This window comes from Emydura macquarii, unplaced genomic scaffold, assembly GCF_026122565.2.
Source record: "Emydura macquarii macquarii isolate MOO-44397 ecotype Brisbane River unplaced genomic scaffold, CSIRO-AGI_Emac_v2 contig_318, whole genome shotgun sequence".
NCBI classification, from domain to species: domain Eukaryota; kingdom Metazoa; phylum Chordata; order Testudines; family Chelidae; genus Emydura; species Emydura macquarii.
The window spans coordinates 2,417,063-2,439,085 of record NW_027130455.1 but is presented as its reverse complement, the minus strand read 5'-3'; the positions used below and the strand labels follow the sequence as shown (position 1 = coordinate 2,439,085).

The 22,023-nt window shown below is 38.2% G+C and overlaps 1 protein-coding gene across 4 annotated transcripts in view; it reads left to right on the top strand.

The window, feature by feature from the left end:
- The window catches only part of DYNC2H1 (dynein cytoplasmic 2 heavy chain 1), a 410,146-nt gene that overhangs the window by 10,652 nt on the left and 377,471 nt on the right, over positions 1-22,023 (top strand). For all 4 annotated transcript variants that reach the window (XR_010923568.1, XM_067567730.1, XM_067567720.1 and 1 more), the window contains exons 5-15: positions 90-234; positions 2,644-2,876; positions 3,211-3,345; positions 3,446-3,559; positions 3,752-3,863; positions 4,076-4,200; positions 12,311-12,486; positions 14,320-14,515; positions 15,507-15,602; positions 17,880-18,032; positions 18,149-18,247. Coding sequence is in view for 3 of the 4 variants with exons in the window: in XM_067567730.1 (XP_067423831.1) it covers positions 90-234; positions 2,644-2,876; positions 3,211-3,345; positions 3,446-3,559; positions 3,752-3,863; positions 4,076-4,200; positions 12,311-12,486; positions 14,320-14,515; positions 15,507-15,602; positions 17,880-18,032; positions 18,149-18,247 (1,584 nt within the window). In the remaining variant the exon portion in view is untranslated. The remainder of the gene's footprint in view (positions 1-89; positions 235-2,643; positions 2,877-3,210; positions 3,346-3,445; positions 3,560-3,751; positions 3,864-4,075; positions 4,201-12,310; positions 12,487-14,319; positions 14,516-15,506; positions 15,603-17,879; positions 18,033-18,148; positions 18,248-22,023) is intronic.

Here is a 22,023-nt window from a genome sequence, read left to right as displayed (position 1 = left end):
AACATATTTCAATATGTTCTAAAGAACTTTAATATTTCTAATTCATTAGTAGCATAGTCATTTTATTTTAAAATGTATTTTATTTCTAGGATTATTACAACTTGGATAGTCTCTCTTTATTTGAAGTTGTGGATTTAGTGGAGACTACTCGGGATACTGTTGATGATGTATGGAGACAAACAGAACATGATCCCTTTCCACAGCCACGCATGCAAAATCTTCTGGATGTCATAGGTAAAGCTGGGGGTAGAAATGATCATACATTTTCAAATCAACAGGCCTGGATAATTTACAACCAAGAGTTTCAAAGGAACTAGCTGGAGAGCTCTCTGAACCATTAATGTTAATTTTAATAAATCTTGGAAAATTGGGGAAAATCCAAAGGATTGGAGGACTGCCATAGTTCCACTATTTAAAAGGAGTGAAAGGGACGACCCTTGAAGACTGATTAATCTGATGTCATTCCCAGCAAAATTATTTGGGACTATCAACAAAGAATTGGAGGCTAAAAATATAATTAATGCCATTCAGTATGTTTTCATGAAAAGTAGGTATTGTCAAACAAACCTGTTATCTTTTTCCTTTTTTACAGGATTACAGGTCTGATTGATAAAAGTAACTGTTGATATAGTATACTTGATTTCTCCAAGGCATTTGACTTAGTACCATATGACATTTTGACTAAAAAACTTGCATTATATGGAACCAACAGGGCACACATTGGATGAAATAAAACCTGGGTCACTGACGGCGCTCAGAATATGGGTGTTAATGGAGAGACATCAGTTAATAGGGCCATTTTTAGTGGGGTCCCTCAGTGTTCTTGCTCCAATGCTATTCAATAATTGTTTACCAAAGGTCTAGATGATAATATAAAATCTTTTCTGGTAAAGTTTGCAGATGACATAAAGACTGGTGGGGTAGTAAATAATGAGAAAGGCAGGTTACTGTTACAGAGTTATCTGAATCTCTGGTTTTAAATGGTCACAATCCAACAAAATGCATTTTAAAACAGGTAAATGCAAGATAATACATCTGGGAGCAAAGAATGCAGGCAAATGCCTGCAGGAGGGGAGACGCTTGGAAAGCAATGACACAGAAAAAGATTTAGTGGATATCCATTGTGGATATCCACCTCATCATGAATTCTCAGTGCAGCATTGTGGCAAAAAAGGCTGTTGTGATCCTTGGTTGTTTAAACAGGAGATTATCAAGAAGAAACAGGGAGGTGACCTTGCCGCTGTACACAAAGCATTGGTAAGACCAATACTAAACTACTATGTTCAGTTCTCCACACTTCAGGAAGGATGTGGAAATACTGGAGAGTTTGACAGACAAAGGTATAACAGGATCCATTGGGTAGAAGTTGAAGTTAGACAAATTGAAACTTGAAATAAGTCTCAGTTTCCTAACAGTCAGTGTAATTAAACATTGTAAGAACTTACCAGGGGAGGTAGTGGACTCATCATTGCTTGGAGCCCTTGAAATCAGATCAGATATCTTTCTAAAATATATTATTTAAATTTAATTAAACTTCTGGGAAAAGTTCTACTGTCTGTGCATGTAGGGGTCAGGTTGTATGGTCATGGTGGTCTCTTTTGACCTTGCAGTCTATGAATCCTCATATTCATTTCTCCCTTCATAAGCCGTGGAGAGAATGGGAATCTCTGCATTGTCCTCAACATGCTCATAACACATGCAACTGTGCATTAAGACAGTGACTATAATTAAGTCTCTTGTTTCAGGTCTTCAACCTGCAGGGATTAGGAAGAACTTTTTATCCTCTTAGTGCACAACTGTCCAAATGTATTCTGGGTTTTGGGTTTTGATTGCATCAGGGATTGACCATAGCTGGAACTGGAATGCTGGATGGAGTGGATCATTGCTGTGAGATGGCATAGAAAATTCTCTTTTTTTAAATGGCTGGTGTGTCTTGCTTACCTGCCATGGGTCCAACTGATTTTGAGATTTGGGGGTGGGAAGTAATTTCCATCCAGGGAAGATTGGCAGGGACCTTGTTTTTTTGTTTTGTTTTTTTTTCCTTCTTCTGCAGCATGGAGCCTGGATACCTGCTAGGATTATCTGGGCATATCTCACTAAATTAGTTCCCTGGCACTGCAGAGGCCTCAGGCATTTGTGGCATCTCAGTCTCTCTCATTCACTGCCTGTGGCATACAACAGTTTAGTTTTCTGAGGACTGAGGTGCTACAGTCTAATCCAAGTTTTTGGACTCCACGTAGGGACAACTGGGTGAAACTTAATTGGCTTTGATATGCAGGAGGTCATAGTAGATGATCTAATGGTCCCTTTTGGCCTTAAAAATATATGAAAACTATAATATCTGTTAAAAGTGGTCTGCTGTAAAGTGAAACTTTTACTTTTTAAATACGTTGTCTTACACAATATGTATATAATTTAATTCATTAAAGATCCGAGTTCTGTAGCTCTTACTCATGAGTGAAGGATTGTAAAATCAGGCCCTAAGAGAATAGTTGTTTGTTTATGAGATTAGCATTGTTTAGTATAAAAATATCTTTGCAATAGCTTTTAAAAATGTAAAAGTGCTATGGTCTGGAATGTAAAGAAAGGATTTTAAACATACTTGTTATATTTGGGTTTGTGTATGTTTTTGTGCTGTTTTAGGTGGCTCTCTTGGTAGATTTGTTCAAAAAAAAATGGGAACTTTGAATCTGTGGGAGGATGCTTTTCACATTGTGAAAGAAAATCTGAAGGCTGGTATCATGATTTGTGAACAGTGGGTAGCTACCTGTGATCACCTAACTGGACAACTATGGCAACGGTATACTCCACATCCATGGAAAAATGAGAAATATATTTCTGAATCATTAGATAAACTTGGCAAACGTCTTGATGAGGTATTAGTTTGGTTAATGTTGATTTTTTTTTGTTGGAAACAAAACTACAGAGAGTTTTCTTAGTTGTGAATAAAACTAGTAATAGTGTATAATATTTTTACATCATTTTTATAATCAGAGCATGGTTTAATACACATATTTGGGTTCGTCATTTATTTGACTATATAGCTTATTGCTAAGAAAGTGTTTTTTGTGATGGGGTGGGATGGTAAAGACTGAGAAGATTTTGCTGTCTATTGCGTTTCTTGCTTTTAATGTAAATCATGTGTTCAGGCATCATAATGATGGGCACATATATAATTATTACAATGAATGAATTACTTTTTTGTTGTAGCTGCTAACTATTAGAACACTTCATGAAAAACTTGCATATTTTTTACCGCTGGGGGAACAACAATCATTACATCTTGCTCAGGTGTTTGAACCCTTTGCTGGCCTGAATCCTGTGCACTATAACCCCTACACAGAGGTATAATGTTTATTTTTATTTTTCTATAAATTATTTCTGTGACATTTTTATTGTGAGTATTAACGTATCTCAAACTAATGCAGCTGTCCATTATCTCTAGCCTTTATGGAGAGCTGCAGTGTCTCAATATGAAAGAATTATTGCACCAGCGGAACAGAAAATAGCAAATAAATTGAAAACATTTATTTCAGAAATTCAAGACAGTCCACAACAGGTAAAAATATTTTTGTAACACAAAGGCTTTACTATGTATCAGGTTGCAGAATTCACAAATAGTAATTTTAGGACAAAGAAATAGTTAGTTATTATGATCATACATAGTATTTATGAACGATGGTGCTAGGAATGTGTTTCATTTTACTGAGTAGCAATAATCTTTTTTTCTTTACATTATTTCTTATTCTAGCTACTTCAAGCATTTCAGAAATATAAGGAACTGGTAAAACGCCCAAGCATTAGCAAAGAATTGCTTTTTGAAAGGGAAACTTTGCTAGCAAGACTTCAGGACTCTATCAAAGGTAAATGTATATCACAGACAATTCAAAGTCAATTTGTGCTTTTGGAAATGTTTTAATTTCTCTCTGTTTTGTTTGTTTACTTTTGGGAGTAGCATTTTGCAACACATTTATTTTTTGTAAAAGACTAATATGTTGTATGTAGCTATAATTCATTATTGCTAACTGAGTCTGTTGCTTTGGTCTAACACAAACTGTTTATTTCATTGATACAGATTTTCGAACAGACTTTGAAGCTCGATGCCATGGTGTTCCTGGTGATGTATCTGGACCACTTTCAGGCAAAAATCTTTCTGAAGTTGTCAATAATATTGTTTGGGTGAGGCAGTTGGAGTTGAAGGTAACAGTTTAAATTCTTGCTGAGACATTGTATACTGACTTCCCAGTAAAAAATGTGGCATAAAAAACCTGGGAGGTGCTCACCATCTGCAACACTTGTTAACTTCACTGGAGTTACTGGTTCAAAGCTCCTCTTCAGTGGACTGCTTGCTAAATAGTTTTTCATTTATCCAACACACAAAAAATTGTCTCTTGGATAAATAATAAATTGAAAAATCTGTTATGTTTTAAACGAAGTTTATTACAGAATATTTTAGAGTATTACAAAACCTTGGAAAGACCAGAATTCTATAGTAGTGGTAGACACTCTGGCTCAGCTTGCTTTCTCAAGTGTGCATATGTAGTTCCCATAAAAGACATACAATGAGCCAGATTGTGACCCCCCCCATGCTTAGTAGCGAGTAGTAACTCATGAATAGTCCTTCAGAAATCAATGGGATTTCTCGTGTGAGTAAGTGTTCACCAGTGCAAGCAAGGGGTTCAGAGTGTCATATTAAAAGGCAGAATTGTTGGTCCTTTGTAGTAGTCAGGATGCTATACATTAGGGTTTTCTGCTTTACAACAGGGTGCGTTAAAGGTATCTGTTGCTCAGTTATAATTTTCTGGCTTTGCTTAGTTGGTATTCACACAGTTAAATATCATCAAACAATATCTGTGCCTTGCTATCATCACATTTATAATTTGTTATATAAATGGGTTTCTGAGATTAAAGAAATGCACGTGAGGTGTTCAGTGTGTAACATACTTAAGTGTGTGGAATAAGGAAAAAGCAAGTAGAAATGAATTAACTGAATGGAAAGATTTGTACAGATTCATATACTAGATTCACATGTCCTGATTAATTTGACTTTAGAGGAAACATTTCCAGTTCTTAGACATTCTTAAATCTTACTCAGAAGGTAGCATCTGTTATAACATATGTACCATCACTTCTTTATACCACTTATTGTTTTGCCAGTGGCATACTTTTTGTTTTTCGAGAAAGGCTTACTTTCTCTGCTTTCCTTCTGAAAACTCCAGAGCCATTGTAGTATTTTAAGCTTTTTACTTATATTGCAGTTTATGTGACACAGTTATGAGAATAGGCACATTTTAAAAACATACATGCCACAAAAAGGTATTTTTAAAAATGATTGACAAGTGTTCAGATCCTCTGAATATTTCCTTATGCTTTTGACACTCAGTTGAAATTCATCTTCTCATTTTCTGAAGATCTTGGGAGAAACACTGCTTACTAATATATTTAATTGTATAATAGTTTCACCTCAGTAAGACAGAATGAGGTCTCTATCAACATAATTATCTTTACAGAGAGAATTTGTACTGATTTACCAAATTCAGAGTAACCAAAGCTTTGTAATGTCCTCCATGATTGTATTGCAATTTTCTTTGTGCTCCAGGTCTCCCAGGTCCAGGGCACACTAACAAGGCACCAGGTGGCTTCAAAGAGGCTGTTTTACTTACTCAAACCAAAAAGCACAATAAAGAGGATGCTAAATAGCTTTTTGGACTATCCAGTTGTAGGTCTGATGGCCTGTCTACCCCAGCCTAAGAAGGACTAATGCCACAGCTAAAAGTCTATTCAGGTCCTTCTTTCAGGGCACAGTTTTATTCTTCAAATGCAAAAGTTGCGAAGTAATCCACAGTTCTTCTTCAAGTGTCCTCTGCATATTGCTGCTCCTGGGACTTTAGTTGACTACGGCAGCTGGATGATAGAATCTTCTAGTAGCGGTACCCGTTAGGTGTCCACACTCCCCCATCCTCCCTGTTTGGCGCTTGAGCGTGTTCTAAAAGCATGAGTATAAAGGGGCTGTGGTGGCATTGCCGCCTCAGTTCCTTCCAGCAGCAGCAGCAGCAGCAGCAGCGAAAGGATATGAATCACTGGATCTCAAAGATCCATTGATCGATGGTGCCTTTATATTAGTTTATTGCTATTAGTTGAGAGTTTTTGTAGTTAGTGGTCTATAGTTAGTTTTAGGATAAATTAGCCAGATTTAGATTACATCATAGTTTTAAGGTGTAGTTTTATTGTTCGGTGTGGCTGATCCCAGTATAAAGAAATACGGGTTCAAGTGGTGCACATCTTGCCCAGAAAGTCGTCTTGGCATCTGAAGTACATGTTCAGTGTCTAAAGTGTTTGGGGGAGAACCTTTCCCCAGCATGTTGTCCTATCTGTAGCAGATTCACACCTGGGATCCAGAAAGAAAGACAACATAGACTTCAGGCCCTTTTATTACTTTGCCTGTCAAGCCCCTGGGATCTGAACACTCTAAAGGATCTGAAAATAAGGATAGGAGGCATGAAACAGCTCTGAGTACATCTGGATCCAAGAAAATTCCACCAGTGAGGGCTTTCATTTTGGCACTGAGCTCTGGTTCCAAATTGGCAGATCTGACTGTTCCTAAGCCTTTGGATCTGGCCACAAAATTAATACATTTATTATTAATTGTGGAACCGGTTTTGGACAGTCATCCTAAGGTTCCGAATAACTTATTGGAAATGGCTGCTTGGTTCAGAGGAAATGGAAAGCTAAATTAAAACATACCTCTGGTAGTTCGTCAGACCGTTCACATGCGGCTCTGAGACCAAAGGATGGTAGATCTATAGATCCGTTCTAGAGATACGGATCAAAAGGATAGATCATCGATCTGAACACATCAATTCAGGAGCACACTTTAACTATCATGGTGTAGATTCACTTGGACCCACATCTACTAATGGATCCAACTATTTCTCATGGTTCTCGTGATGAAAGACTGAGATGGGACATCAAATGTGGAGAATCTCCAAAATCTCTTCCACCACTAAAATCCCAACTCGATTATTAAAAAAGAGATTTGTCACCACTTTACATGATCCAAATCCTCACAGCAATCATTTCAACCGCTGCTTCAGTATTGGATCCAGGATTGAATCTGCGATCAGATGTAGAGCTGAATCCAACAAGCACGAAAACAATCTGACCATTTTAGGATCAGAATTTCCCTCCTTGGCACCCTATGTTCCAAACAAAGATGTGAGACAGGATTGAGGTAACTATCAGGATTGTCATGTACTGCCTTAAATGCCTTGGACATATTGCCAACCCCTATATACCACTATCAGTCCAGGAAGCACAAATCTTCATAGCCACTACATCTTTCATTGGGACTGATGGATCCAAGGGGTGCAGATCTAAGGGGTAAGAATCTGGAACCTAGAGAATGTTCCCCATCCTTACTACAGAAGGCATTATTTTAGGAGGAGTATCAGACATCTCCTCTACAGAAATTTTAAAAGCAATATATAGAAAATGTGGATGAGCTATAGTATTGTCTCCTTCTGATGACACAGTTCAATTTCATGACCTAGTGGATATAATGGCATCAACTTTAAAATTATCATCAGTAGCTTTGGAAGAAGCCACACATCCAATATTTGACCCTTGTGTTCTACTGCAAAGAGTACAGTGTCATTGCCTATATTGGAAGATCTCTATCAACCAACAGAATCTTCCTAGTCCCTGGTCAAATCTATCTTCACATCAATCAGTTTAAAAAAGGCAGATAAATTATAGCAGGTCCCAGAGGAAGCGTTTTCCTGTTTTCATGTGCACCCTCAAACCAATTCTCCTGTGGTAGCAGCATCAGATGAAAGATCCAGATCAGATCTTCAGCACTTGACTCCTTATGACAAAGAAGGAAAAGAGTTGCACTTTCTAAGAAGAATTTTTTTTGTCATCTTCTTTAAACATGCGTATGGCCAATATCAAGCAGTAATGGCCAGATATCAATTTTACTTGCGGGAGAAGATCTCAGTCTTAACCAATAACTTCCTAGAGGATCAAAGAAGATTAACAGATCTCATTATGGAGGACCAGCATGTGACAAAACATTCTCTCTGTGGTGTCAGTGATAACTCTCCACAGAGATGCATGGCTACAATCCTCATCTTTGCCTATGGGAAAAAGCCAAAAAATTAGGATTTGCCTTTTGAAGGAGATGGATAATTTTTAGTGCAAAAACTGATAAAGTGCTGGAGAAAATGAAGGACACAAGCTCACCTGTGAGATCTTTGGGGTTACTACCTCTTTATCGTACAAAGACGTGTATCTATCTTCAGATATCATAGACAATACTTTCCATCTTATTTCCCTTCTTCTTATACCTATAGGAGGCAGCCTTATTATCAACACCAACAACAGACATCCTCTGAATGCAGGAGAGGAAAACATCTCACAAACCCAGGATGAAGATGAAGAACTCCTCGACTACATCTTCCTTGCCTAATATCAGTCTGCAGGTTTGATGGGATAAACGAGAGCTTCAAACCAATTTCAATAAATACTACTCATCTTTTTGGAAACAGTCTCTTTCATTTATACAATACGTGAACAAATATCACCGCGGACAGGTGAGATTTAGATAAAATGAAAGCATGTTATGTCATCCAATTCAAATTCCTTCCTCCATGCAACTCCCCCTGCCAAGAACATAAGAACAGTGATACTGGGTCAGATTAAAGGTCCATCTAGCCCAGTATCCTGTCTTCCAACAGTGGCCAATGCCAGGTGTTTCAGAGGGAATGAAGAGAACGGGCAATCATCAAGTGATCCATCCTTTGACCCCTACCTTTTCAGGGACCCTTCTCATGATTAAGGGTAGAAGCCCAAGCTCTGCTGCAAGAAGGGACTGCAGAAAAAATACCTTTAGATTCCAGACACAAGGGATTTTACTCCCAGTATTTTCTAATCCCCCAAAAGAATGGAGGTCTTAGACCAATTCTAGACTTCAGAGCTTTAAACAAGTTCATCAGGAAGTTTCAGTTTAGGATGGTGAGTATGGCTCTGGATCTGAGTTGGGTGCTCTCAGTCTGAAGGACGTATATATTCATATTTCATTGCATTGAAAATATCTCTATTTTTCAGATCATCTCTAGGACAAAGTCCTATCATTTGGCCTTTTGACTACATCTTGAGTCTTTACCAAATGCCGGTAGCAGCATATCTGAGATGACATGCAATTTTTGTCTTTCCGTACTGGTTCCCTCCAAAGAAGAATTACAGAAAGCCATTTTGTTCACTCATTCTTTATTCAGAACCCTGGGTCTTCTAATGCCATCATGAAAGATTCAATTCATTGGTGTGATTCTAAACTCCATAAAAGGAAGAGGTTTTAAAGATTAAAAATCATTATCTCAAGATTGTTTCAATATCACTTTCAAAAGGTAGTTTATTTGTTAATTTTGATTGCATCCATGACCTATGTGACTCCATACGACAGACTCAGAATGAGACAGAATCCCTGTTGCACATAAATGTATTGAAATTGAGGTCAATCTGACTAGCTCTCAAAGCATTTATCTCACAGGTGTGAAATGCAATAATCCAGGTGGCCACAGACGACTTGTCAGCAGTGAACAAACAAGGAGAATCTCCATTGTCTCAACTTTGCAAAGAGGCAGTAAGACTTTGGGGTTGGTGTATCCAGCACAATATATACCTGGTTGCCCTACATGTAGTGGGTCAATACAAAATGATTGCAGATTGACTGAGCAGAGATTCTTCACAGATGCATGAATGGACTCTAAAATATTTGGTGATTCAGAATATTTTTAGCCTTTGGGGATTTCTGAACATAGACCTTTTTGCAACCAGATTCCAAGAGTGGACTCATACAGACTCCATTGACAGATGCATTCTCCTAAATTGGGGAGAGTCCTAAAAAAGAGAAGACAAGATTCAGCGTGGTTCAGCATGGTCAAGGCAACAGTACTACCCTGAGTTACTCCATTTATCCAAAGGCAATCACAAAATGCTCCTGTTATCAATGGATATGCTACCCTAGCAATGGGGGAAAGTCTTCCATTCAGATCTCTGGTCATTACATTTGATAGCTTGGGCGATAGGCTTTTGACAGAGTTAAAAAGATCATGCTTGGCTTAGATGCAGAGTTTTAATTAATGCCAGAAAGCTGTCAACTACAAAACATTATGAGTTAAAGTGGAAAAGATTTGTTTTATGGACAACTGTAAAAGGTGCTGACCCAGTTTCAGCTTCAATGCAACTTAGTCTGGATTATCTGTTATACTTAAAAATAAATGGGTTGTCTCTGCCCTCTATTAATATTCATTTAGCAGCAATAGCAGCATATCATATTCTCATAATTGTTAAATCTGTTTTTTTCATATGCTGGTTAAGAACTTTTTGAAAGGACATTGAATCTGTGTGAGACCCTGTCCCTCCATGGATTCTGAATTTAATTTTGATTCAACTCATGTTGCAACCATTTGAACCTATAATGAGCTGTTCTTTGTTCCATTTATCTGTGAAAACAGCCTTTATAATAGTAATTACTTCTGCAAGAAGAATTAGTGAACTACATGCATTGGTGCTGGATCCTCCTTTTACTACTTTTTGTAAGGACAAGGTGTTTCTTAGACCACACCCTAAATTTCTCCCTAAAATTGTTTTTGAGTTTCATGTAAATCAAAACATTAATCTACTGCCATTCTTTGCAAAGCTTTATTCATCTAAAAGGGAGGCCAGGTTACATTCATTGGATGTCAAGATAGTACTCTCATACTTCTCTGATAGAACAAAGAGTTTTAAGTCTTCTTCCAAGTTATTTGTTTCATATGCTAGTAACACAAAGGAAAAGCCATTTCATCTCAGTCCCTGTCTAGGAGTGTTAGACAGTGCACTGAAAATTGTTATATACTGAGAAGCTTCTCTTCCCACTTCTAGTCTTCTTAGAGTTCATTCTACTAGGGCAGTAGCTACATCTACAGCTTTTAATAAACATTTTTCCCTAATTGAGATATCCAAAACTGGATTGCTATTCACACTTTCACGAAGCCTTTTGCTTTGGTTATGGCATCCAAGTGATGCCCAGTTTGGTAGAGAGTTACTCCAATCCTTGTTTAATTAGAACTCTAATTTAATTAGAAATCCAATTTACCTTACTACTTGTTAAACTACAAAAGTGGGACTATGCAGAGGATACTCAAAGAAGAAATGAAGATAGCATATTTGTGACTAGAGTTCTTTGAGATGAACTCTGCATATTCACACTTCCCTCCTGCCTTTCCCAGTCCTGCAGAGTCCAAATTAAAATAGCAGTGGTTTTCCACATTTGCAATGGAAGGAACTGAGCTCATATGCTCAGAATGTGCTCGACTGCTAGATAGGGAGGGTGGGGGATCATGGTCACCTAGCGGTCACTGCTACTAGTTTCTACCATCCTGCTGCATGGGTTGGTGCAAGACCCCGGAGTGTGAATATGCAGAGTTCATCTTGAACAACTCTGTTACAAGTAATTTAACTTCATTTATTCTCCTGAACAAAACAACCTGCAGGGACCCAGAGGCCTTACACCTTGTGTCTCATTCCGCCCTGTTCAAGGGCCAGCCACAGGAACCAAATTCCTTCCTGTAGTTCCCTTCCACCTAAGTGACTGCCTCAGTTCTTTTATAGGAATCACCCACCCCTTCCCAGCTGGGTCTGATAATCAAACAAGGTGGGGCACTTTAAAGGGGCAGACCACCCTATTACACCAATATTAAAGTATTGTACTAATCTTCCTTACAGTCAGTCATCTGGCACCTCTTCACTGTATTCTGTGCTTGGGCCTGTAGTGCAGATTTCAAAGCCTACTGGCAGGTTCCCTGGATTTTGACAAAACCCTGTTCCTTGAGATTTTGCGTGTTCCTTGAGATCTTTAGATAACTGTGGCTGTATTCTTTTTTAAAATTTATAAATATAAGTTGTGTGTGTAGTGTTTGTTTGGTGTTCAATGATCCGTGTCTGCTGTTTATGCTAGAATAAGTGACTATAGTATGTTCATGTTAGATTAAAAAAGAATTAATGTAAGGGGTGAAAAGGACGCTGTGGTTAGGGATTGTGACATACAATAGCTGGTTCTTAAAGAGGGAACACAAATGTTCCTTGAAAACAATGTGCTTTACCAAAAAGATCCCTTCCTTGGAGAACTCCACTTATAGCAGTTTGTCTTTTAGATGTTTTATGTTTTGCAAATAATGATCTTTGTAGTTCTTATGATATATCTTTAAAATAAAAATACAATCCAGAAATTATGTCCCCTTCATCTTTGACAAATGGGATTGTGTTTAAGGTGGATGATGCCGTCAAGATTGCAGAGGCTCTTCTCTCTGACTTATCTGGATTTCAAACATTCCGTCAAAGCGCAAATGATCTTTTAGAACAGTTTAAGGTTTACGAACAAGAACAATTTGATGGTTGGTCCAGGGACATTCAGGCAGGTTTGTCGAATCCCAAATCGGGACTTTGGTAAGTATAAAATATTGTAAGAAGTAAGAACTATTAACAAAATCTGTATTACAGAGTAATCTAAAAAGAGCTAATGAAGAGTTATAGAATGATGCTGTGATGTAGAAGAAAGAACAAATAAGAGAAATAAAATAAGGCAGTGCATGGCCACTTCATGGTTGTGGATCCTATCAGACTGGGTTTGGTAGAGCAAAAAATACCTGAAGAATAATGTTGTTAACTGATTATAGCGTGGCAGTTCCCTATTAAAACACAAAATTAAATATTTGTTTCAAGGGATTTTTTAAAATTATTTTTTAGTATTTGTGTTACAGTAGAATGAAATTGGAGTTCTGTTGTGCTAGCTGCTAGACATATATAGAGTAACAGATAGTCACTGCCCCGTAGAGCTTGCAATCTAGATAGACAAGGCAGACAGAAAATGGATTGAGGAAAGCAGTTAATCTCATGAATGAGTATTTTATCTTTAAAATCATGAGATTTTAAAAAAATATAGGGTTGTGGGGGCAGTTCTTTTTATTTACCTTCCATTTTTTGAAATATTAAGACACACTTGGGTTGCTCTTTCAAGCTTTTCTCTGCAACCACGAGGACTACAGACTTAATTTAAAAAAGAAAGAAAGAAATGAGCTTTCCACATGTTCACATGACTCCAGGTTCTTTAAGTGAAACACCAAACAATACAAGACTCATGTAAAGTCATGAGAGTTGGTAAACGTGGGAAAGGGTTACAACAAACAAGCAGAATGAATAATATGATGCTTGGCAAACATCTTGTTTCTTAGCTCCACACAGTTTTGTTTTTTGCTGGGCTTTTTTTTTTTTTTTGTAGAAAAATGGGTTTGTTGAGAGAGGATTAGCTAAATTGAAAAGAAGAGAGAGAAGGCATCGAAGGGAGAGAGGCAAGGAGAATGGGGCAGAGGCAAGAGGGTGGAAAGAGAGCATGGAGGGCAGAAGGAATAAAGCTGAAGTGAAATGACTGAGGGAGGGCAGGGAGAGTGTCGATACAAACAACCAGTTAGCACAGGAGGGAGATTATTAAGTACAAAAACTAAAGATAGCCTGATGACATTATTAGTTTCTGACAGTGTGCTGTAAGTGCTTCTTCTGGCTTGAATCTCTGGCCCTTGGGCTGCCTCTCATAGAATCACAGACTTTAAGGCCCTGGAGTTTCTCTATTCCATGAGTTCAAATGACTGAGGAACCCTGGTGTCCCCAGAGGTTGGGAGTCCTTTCTGAGCAATTCTTGGTGTAGGGGACTTTTTTGGGAAAAATAGGTCTCATCTTTTCTTCTCCAAACCCAGTGTTGCTGTATCTGGTGCAAATGTTTCTGTATCTGCTGCTCCTGGACAGAGTCTCAGACTCTCAGGCTGGCTCTGCCCTGGAGTTTTTCTCTTCCTCAATCTCACATGGCTGAGTGGAGGGCTAGTGTCATGTGAGCTCTGTCGCATTCAGAGTGGAAGTCTCCCTTGCATGATTCTGAATCCAAAGGGTGCTCAGAGTATACCTGGTTGGGAGGTAAAGAAACAGTGTATGTTATAACATGCCTGACAATCTTCTGAGTAAAAACAAACGTTAAAATGAAGTTTGGTTGTGTGTTGCCCTTGCTGCTAGTCTTCAGAGGTCTTGGATAGTAATAGAGGTTAATGGATTAGCACATAGAATCACAGAACTTTAAAAAATAGTCAGAAAAAAGTTAATAAATAAAATGTGATCCATCATTTTGGAATTTGCACCTTACATGCCAGTTAATGTTTATAATAATTAACTATACCTAAGAAAGGATCCAGGACAAATCATACTTGATAATTTTTAATATTAATTTTGGTTTAGCATACAAGCTAGTAGTCCTGTTATGGAGCTGGATCATTGTGATGGAGAATTAAAAATACATTATTCAGATCGTTTGGTGACTCTCCTAAGAGAAGTGCGTCAGCTATCTGCACTTGGCTTTGTTATTCCTGCTAAAATACAGCAAGTTGCAAACACCGCACAAAAATTCTGCAAGCAGGCAGTTATCCTCAAGCAGGTATGAGATAATAAACCATAACCAATATCTGTACTGATTTCTATGCTTTATGGTAGAGAATTTCCAGATCATTATATTACCATTTTGATTATCAGGCTAATAAACTTTCTGCTATAAGCATTTATCTTTATTAAAGCTACAATGTGTTTCTTGAACTATTTAAAAACATTGAATGATGATAATATGGGAAATGAATTTAATCCTAAAAACTGAACAAAAATAAAGAAATAGATACATTTAAATATTTAGAACAGTATTAAAAATTAATCTGTTTTTGATATTAACTACAAGATAGATGTTACAATAAAGAGAGCTAAGTTCAAAATAATATCTGAACTTAAAGAAAACGAAGCCCTGCTCATGTTTTGCTCTCCCTTCAAGTTTCAATCCTCAATCTCTATCCAGTATACCTTAGGAAAATAAAGTAGGCAAAACTGCACTCACCACTGTTAGCTCTCAATCGAAAAATCATTAATAAGTATTTTAAAGTAAATTTATTCCTGTATTATAAAGGGCATTTTGTAGTGCCAGATGTTACAGAACATCATTACTAGGCCTGTGCCCTAGCTTATATTTCAGTTGGCAAACCAGTAGCAGGGGCCTTTTCATTTCATTTTATGATGTAAGAATAAAGATATGTGTAAGGGCAGAATGCACATACATACACCCCAGGGATTGAATCTAAGGCCATCAGCCATTTTCCACTTAAGGTAAAGTATAATCCCTTCAGGTGTGAGTGAGTAGCAAATGTATAGGTACTAAGGCCAGCCATTAAAGGGAGACATGGTCACATGCTCTAAAATGACGCATTATATATACTTTACTCTTGTTATATATATCTTATTAACAATAATACTGATAAAGTGTAAGTCTTGAAAATATTGGGATTGGCAATACTCAGGAATATATTAAAAGTATTAAAAACTATTGGCATTTAAATGGAAATATGCTGCTTATCTGTAATAGCAAATGCTGCCTCTTTGTTTTATAGGTGGCACATTTTTACAATTCAATTGATCAACAAATGATTGAGAGTCAGAAGCCAATGATGTTACAGTCTGCCTTAGCATTTGAACAAATAATTAAGGTAAAGCAATTCCTCTTTGTTGCTTTAAGCTTTGGCAGTGTCACTGTTGTATATATTTCATGCGCTGTTAGCTTTTTGTGGTTATTTATTAGCCTGTTGATTTTATAACTGCAGCTTTTCACTGACTGAGAACATCTCTTTCATCTGCATTTAGCTAGACAATTATGACCATTTCTTTCAGATACAATTCTTTCCACTGTTACTTAATGCCTTTTTTACCTCCATATTTAGTTATTTTAACGTGTTTTCTATGAGTTTGCCCTTAAAGACCAATTGGAAGCTACAGATAGGGCAGAATGTGGCTGTGTGCTTCAGTAATGGTGGTGATATAGAAAATATTACAGAAGTTCTCAGAAATTTGCACTGGTTTCCTGTTTACTTTCAGGTGCAATGCAAGATTGGTGTTGAACTCTAAAGCACTATGATTTGGGTACTGGTTTTCCAAGAGGCTCTCTATTTACCACTATGACTATTGAGGTCAACTTTGGACAGGTCTCAGATTCGGGGGCTAGGGGCAGATGGTTCTTCTTGAAGGGCTCATGACTGCTCTTCATGTAAGCTCAAAACAGCCTGAGATTATTGCTCTTTAGGACATTTTGTAAGATCCATATAGTTACTAAGGCCTTTGTTGGTATATACGTACATGGTGGGGAGGCTTGCAGGCAATGGCTATAAGGACCGTCTTGGGTGAAAGTCTAATTTGTTACATTATTTTAATTTTTATGAACATATGTCCAGAGAATGGATGGTATAAATTTTACACGTCTAAAAAGAAATAAAATATATCAAAATCTCATGTAAGCATGGCCTCTCTACAATAATATTTAAAATATAAACTTGGCAAGACATGTTCCAAAGAACAAGGAAAAATATAAAAATGTCTAAACTGAAAGTCAGATTGTTTGAAAATACAGTGTAGTTTTAAACAATTACTTTTTTCATAGAGAACGTGTACATTTGATGAAGTAAGTAGTTGTTGGTCAGTTCATGGTCCACTCTGAGCAAAGATGCAAGGGAGTAGAGGAGATGTATGGCATCCCTGTGCCATATCAGACTGTGCATAGTGGCTAGGTCCTATATCTCTGTCAGGTTGATGGAGCATGGGCAGTGTCCTGATTCCTTCCCCCTCAACCCACTCATTGGTTTAGTTACTCTGGTATGTTATGGAGCATATGCTGTGATATATACTCCTTTCTGGAGCAGTTTCTCAATCTGTGATACGCGTACCCAGGCAAGGGGTACACGGGGAAAAACAGAGTGAAGGGGAGGCAGGTGGCAGTTGCCGACTTCTGAGGAAGCCAGGCGGCAGCAGCCTGCTTCCCACCCTGTCACAGCTCCTAGCTGGGAAGTGAGCAGCAGCCCCCAGCTTCTGGGGAAGGTGGGCGGCAGCCCTCTGCTTCCCGCCTGGTCACAGCTCCTATCTGGGAGGCGGGTGGCAGCCGCTAGCTTCTGGGGGAGGCGGGCAACAGCCTCCCACTTCCTGCTGGGTCCCAGCTCCCAGGTGGGAGTCCGGTGGCAGCCTCCTGCATCTTGCAAGCTGGGCTCACAGCTGGGTGGCAGCCACCCACTCCCCAGCTCTGAGCTGAGGGACATCCTCCAGTGCCCCAGCTTGAAGACAGGCAGCAGTCGCCTGCCCACATCTCTGGGTCCCAGGCGGCTCGGAAGCCTCCTCTGCTCCAACCCGGATTGTGTGGCAGCCCTCCTTCCTGGCTCAAAGCCCAGTGCCCAGAAAACTTGTCAATTTTACTGCTCTAGCTGAGCAGTGAAATTGACAACTATGACAGCCCCAGATTTCACCAGTTACCCTCTTTTCCTGTCTCTCTCTCTCTCGCCCTCCTTCCTTGTCCCTCTGTCACCCCTTCCTCCTCTCAAATCTATGGCATAAAATTTGGCATGGCACTTTATATTCCCCAGCATTGGCATGCCGCTCAAAGCCTCCTAGCTTTGACCAACATCACCTCTAGCCCAGGTACATACTTGAGTTGTGCACCCCTGGTGTAAAGGTGGTAACCCTACCCACACTAGATCTGACATCTGTCATATCACGGCCTTATATACTCAGCCCTTCTTCCAACATATGGCTCACATTAGTCTGTAAATATAAAATCCTATGGAAAATTGAGTGTTGGGGTACTTATTAAAATGTTCAGAAGTTAGAGGGTACTTGCTTCTTAAAAGGTTGAGAAACACTGGGCTAGACTACAAACTGATGATTTAGCTCTATATTTGTCATTAAACCTTGCAACGTTTATTTTATTTATTTCCCTTCTCCCCCAGCATTCGAAAGCTGGCTCTGGGGGAAAGACACAGATAACATGGGATAACCCTAAAGAATTAGAAGCATATATCCAAAAACTCCAAGCTGCTGCTGAACGGCTTTCCACTGAAAATAGAAAACTAAGGAAGTGGCATACTAGCTTTGTTGAAAAGGTATGTTTTAATAATAAAACTGAAATAACATTTTGTGTAACCTGCTTTCTTCCATTTTCATTGATGACTAATTAATTGTATTATATTTAGCACATTTTAAATTCTTTCTCTAACAGGTTGTAGTCCTCATGAACATTGATCTACTGCGACAACAGCAGCGTTGGAAGGATGGACTACAGGAACTTAGAACTGGTTTTGCTAGCCTTGAGTCACAGGCATGGTTTCATTATTGTATTGTAGGCTAAGAAGTAACTTTAAATGGAATTTTCAGTAACAAAAAAGAACTAATAATAAAAATGCAGAGCTAAACTATAATGCTTTTGTGCCAAAAACATAAGATCCCAAGACAGCATAGAATATATGTGTGGACTTTAAAATTAGACATGCATTTACTTTTTAAATAATGATGAAATGTTTTCCTTGCCTGTCAAGTCCTGAGTACATAGTAACATATTTTCACAATAAAAGTTAATGGCACTGCTATCATCTAAACCAAAGCAAAGAATGCTCTTTTGAGATACCATTTAGGTCGATGGGAGTTTTTCTATTGACATTAGCAGTTATGGGATTATACCCTTAAATGGATGTAATGTTCCCAGCATTTCTAGTGCAAACCTGTAATACTGTAGTCAGGTGTTTGCAGATAGGCAAAGGAAATATTCACCTTGTATTTTCTTTACGTTATCTGCCACAAACTCTTGAATTGCACAGTATGAATAATAAATAAACTAGGCAAATATTTGGTTCTGCACATATTCTGCTGCTACTTTTGTTTCCTAATTGTTTTTTTATAAATTCAGTTTTTAAAGCTTTGCAATTTTACCTTGAAGTCAATATTTTTTTTAAAAAAGGTTTAAAAATTTAACCATTCTTGTTGTAAAAGCTGTATGTGTGCTGTTTCATAATTAGGGAAAATGAACTAAAAGAAAAACATTTTTCTGCTAAACAGCTTCTCTCCTCCTTCATAACAAATGGGTAATGCCTCTGACCTGTGGAATCAGAGGGATCAAGTGTTGTTGATAGAGGATCTAGGATTAAGGCCCATCTTTCAATTGAGCCCACTTGAAATTCCATCTCTAGTGGTGGAACAAGGAGGTGGTTCTGTTTTTCTTGACCACTTTGTTTTATTAGTTTAATTTTTATTCACTTTCATGCAGAAGCATTTGAAAAAGAACGATGGTTCAGTAATTAGATCATTAGTTTAGGACTTTGGAGACCTGGGTTTAAATCCCTGATCGTCCACAGGCTTCCTGTGTGACTTTGGGCAAGTCACTTAGCCTCTCTGTGCCTCAGTTCCCCATCTGTAAAAATCTGGATAATAATATTTCTCTACCTCAAAAGGATTTTTTAGTATAAATACGTGAAAGATTGTGACGTACTCAGGTACGATAATGGGGGCCATATCTGCCTAAGATAGATGTTCCAAATGGCTCCTGGTTTACTGAGTAAAGTGGTATTCGATTTCAGTATTCTTTTTTGACAATTTTTCCTTAATGTAGTTAGAGCCAAGAGCAGTGTTTCTTAACTCAGTGGCTACAAGGAAACAGTGTTATATCCATGAATAATGATCTATCATCCCAGACCCTGTGCATCCAAGTTTAAAGATGTAAGGATGTTTGAGGAAACATTAGAGAAATGAGTAGCTGAAAATGCAGAGACCCCTCAACCTGCACCATCAAATCCAGCATAACAATCCACTGATTGCTACCAATACCAAGTTTATTCAAAAGGAGACTATTGATGTATCAGAAAGAAAAATCTGGAGCAGAAGCTCCCTAGGAAAACCAAAGTAAATTTTCTTCCAAAACCAACAGAATCCTCAGCATGAGAGAGAGAAAATGAGTGTTTATGTATGAAAGCATACAATTCCTGTACAAGATTTTTCCATTTGATCTACCGTCTGCACCCAGTCACTTTGACTGGTGATAGTAACAGCAAGGTTCAGGTCACAAGTCATGCATACCTGTTCATGGACAGCATCACAAACAATGTCCTGTCCAGAGAAGCAGACCCACACATAACTTGCTAGCTGCTGGAAAGGATTAATATTCACCAGTTCTTCAAAATGAACAAGAGCCTTTTCAACACAGTGCAGAAAATTGTTCATCTAGGGGTCAAAATAGACATGTATCTATCCATAATTTTACCATTATGGTAAATATTTTCACAGATCAAAAACTTCATTGCATCAGTCATTTTCTGGAAGTGGTCATGCATAGCCAGTTATTTCCAGCTGTTAGGTAGTGCTGCCATGCATTTGTATCATTCCCTGAATGGGATTTCTCAAAATGTGCCTCTGGAAATTCCTTCTGAAGATACAGAATCACTCACTAGATGCAATGCAAAATTAAGCATCGTTCCTGGATTACATCTGAATGTCCCTCTGTGGGCAGGTGAGTACAGACAACATGCTGAAAGCCAACCCAGTTGTTACTCTAGAACCTTTCTTACTTGTAGTGGAGAAGGGAAGCATACCTGCAGAATAAGAGCATATTGGAAGACAATCTGGCCCATGGGTTATGGTCCTTCTCTCTCTCTCAAAAAAGAAAAACATTCAGGTTGTTCAACCTTACAGATTGTGCCTTATAGATTTCTGGAATCTCTGAGTATACATCCTTTTAATTTACTTTGACAGCTCTAAAACATAGGTATGGCCACACAGCAACAGACCAGCAGTTCATTGAGTCTAGTATTGTTTATGAGAGAGACCAATACCAGCTGCATTAAAGGAAGATGCAAGGAATTCTATAGTGGACAGTTATAGAATAACTTGCCCCCAACCAAAGTTTCATCTTTTTGCCTGTTAGTTAGAGGTTGGCTTATGCACTGAATTTGAATGTTTATTTCCCTTTCAAAACCAGGGAGTAATAGAGGTCAAAGCTTCTCTCAGAAGCTATGGAAATGACATTCTGGGCAGAGAAGAATATCATTATCATCTTGGCAGATCTCACAGAGATGGAGCCTTCTTACAGATCGAGTGCCACTTGGACCGATCTCTAGCTAGGTCCTGGAGATGGCTTGGCTGGATATTCAGTTTATGTCCATCATTAGCAAGCCTATTGTGCCGCCAAAACTTGGCATACACATGAATGCTGGCAGTGTAGTGGATTCCGTTGTAATCATGCTTAGTAATTCATTGGTCTTCCATCCTAATAATCTGCTGCCTGTCAAGACAGTTCAAATAAAAGATACATAAATGAGGAAAAAGAGAAAACTGGACTCCTCCTTCTAGTCCTCTAACATAGAATGCATATGTTTGCACTTGATAGACAGCCAAGGAACCTCCATTGCATCAGCACAAAAGACCAGACATATTGAAGCAAGGATTTCTTCATCCAGACATGGACCACCGACAGTTAACAGTTTGAGTATCAAAGAGAAGTAAAATTCAGAAGGAATTCTCTTTAAACTTCATTAATACATTTTGGTATCCAGACAGAATTCATGTGGGAAATTTAATTTATTGATCTGCTCAGATTTCATTTCCGCTGTAACGTGAAGCAGAAGACTCTCAGAAGAAAGGCCTATTTTTTGTTTGTAAAGTGCCTGGGACAATGGGGTCCTGGCCTCTATATGCTACCATAATACTAATAAATAATTAAAATAATTAGAAAGTTCTGGTAATCTCAGCTGCGCTAGAGTTCTTCAAGGATATTTGGTGGGAGTCCTAAAACCAAACATCGTATAATAGGATAACGATGTGACAGGTATATCAGACTCCCCATCTGAGTATCACATATCAAGATTAATCAGAGTGATAGATTAGACAAGCCTCTGATGGCCTTTTAGTTGTCTAAAAGACAGGTTTTGAAATTAGTTTAGTTCTCTATACAAGAGCAAAACTGCTGTTGACATGAGGAAATGTTATTCTTATCATTCCAGAAACCTTTCTGCCCAAGGTAAGTTCTTTTCACTATTTCCCTGGGAAATAGTTCTCCCATTGTTTGTTTGTTTCAAACTTTGGCACTCTTTGGAAAGATTGTGGCATAAA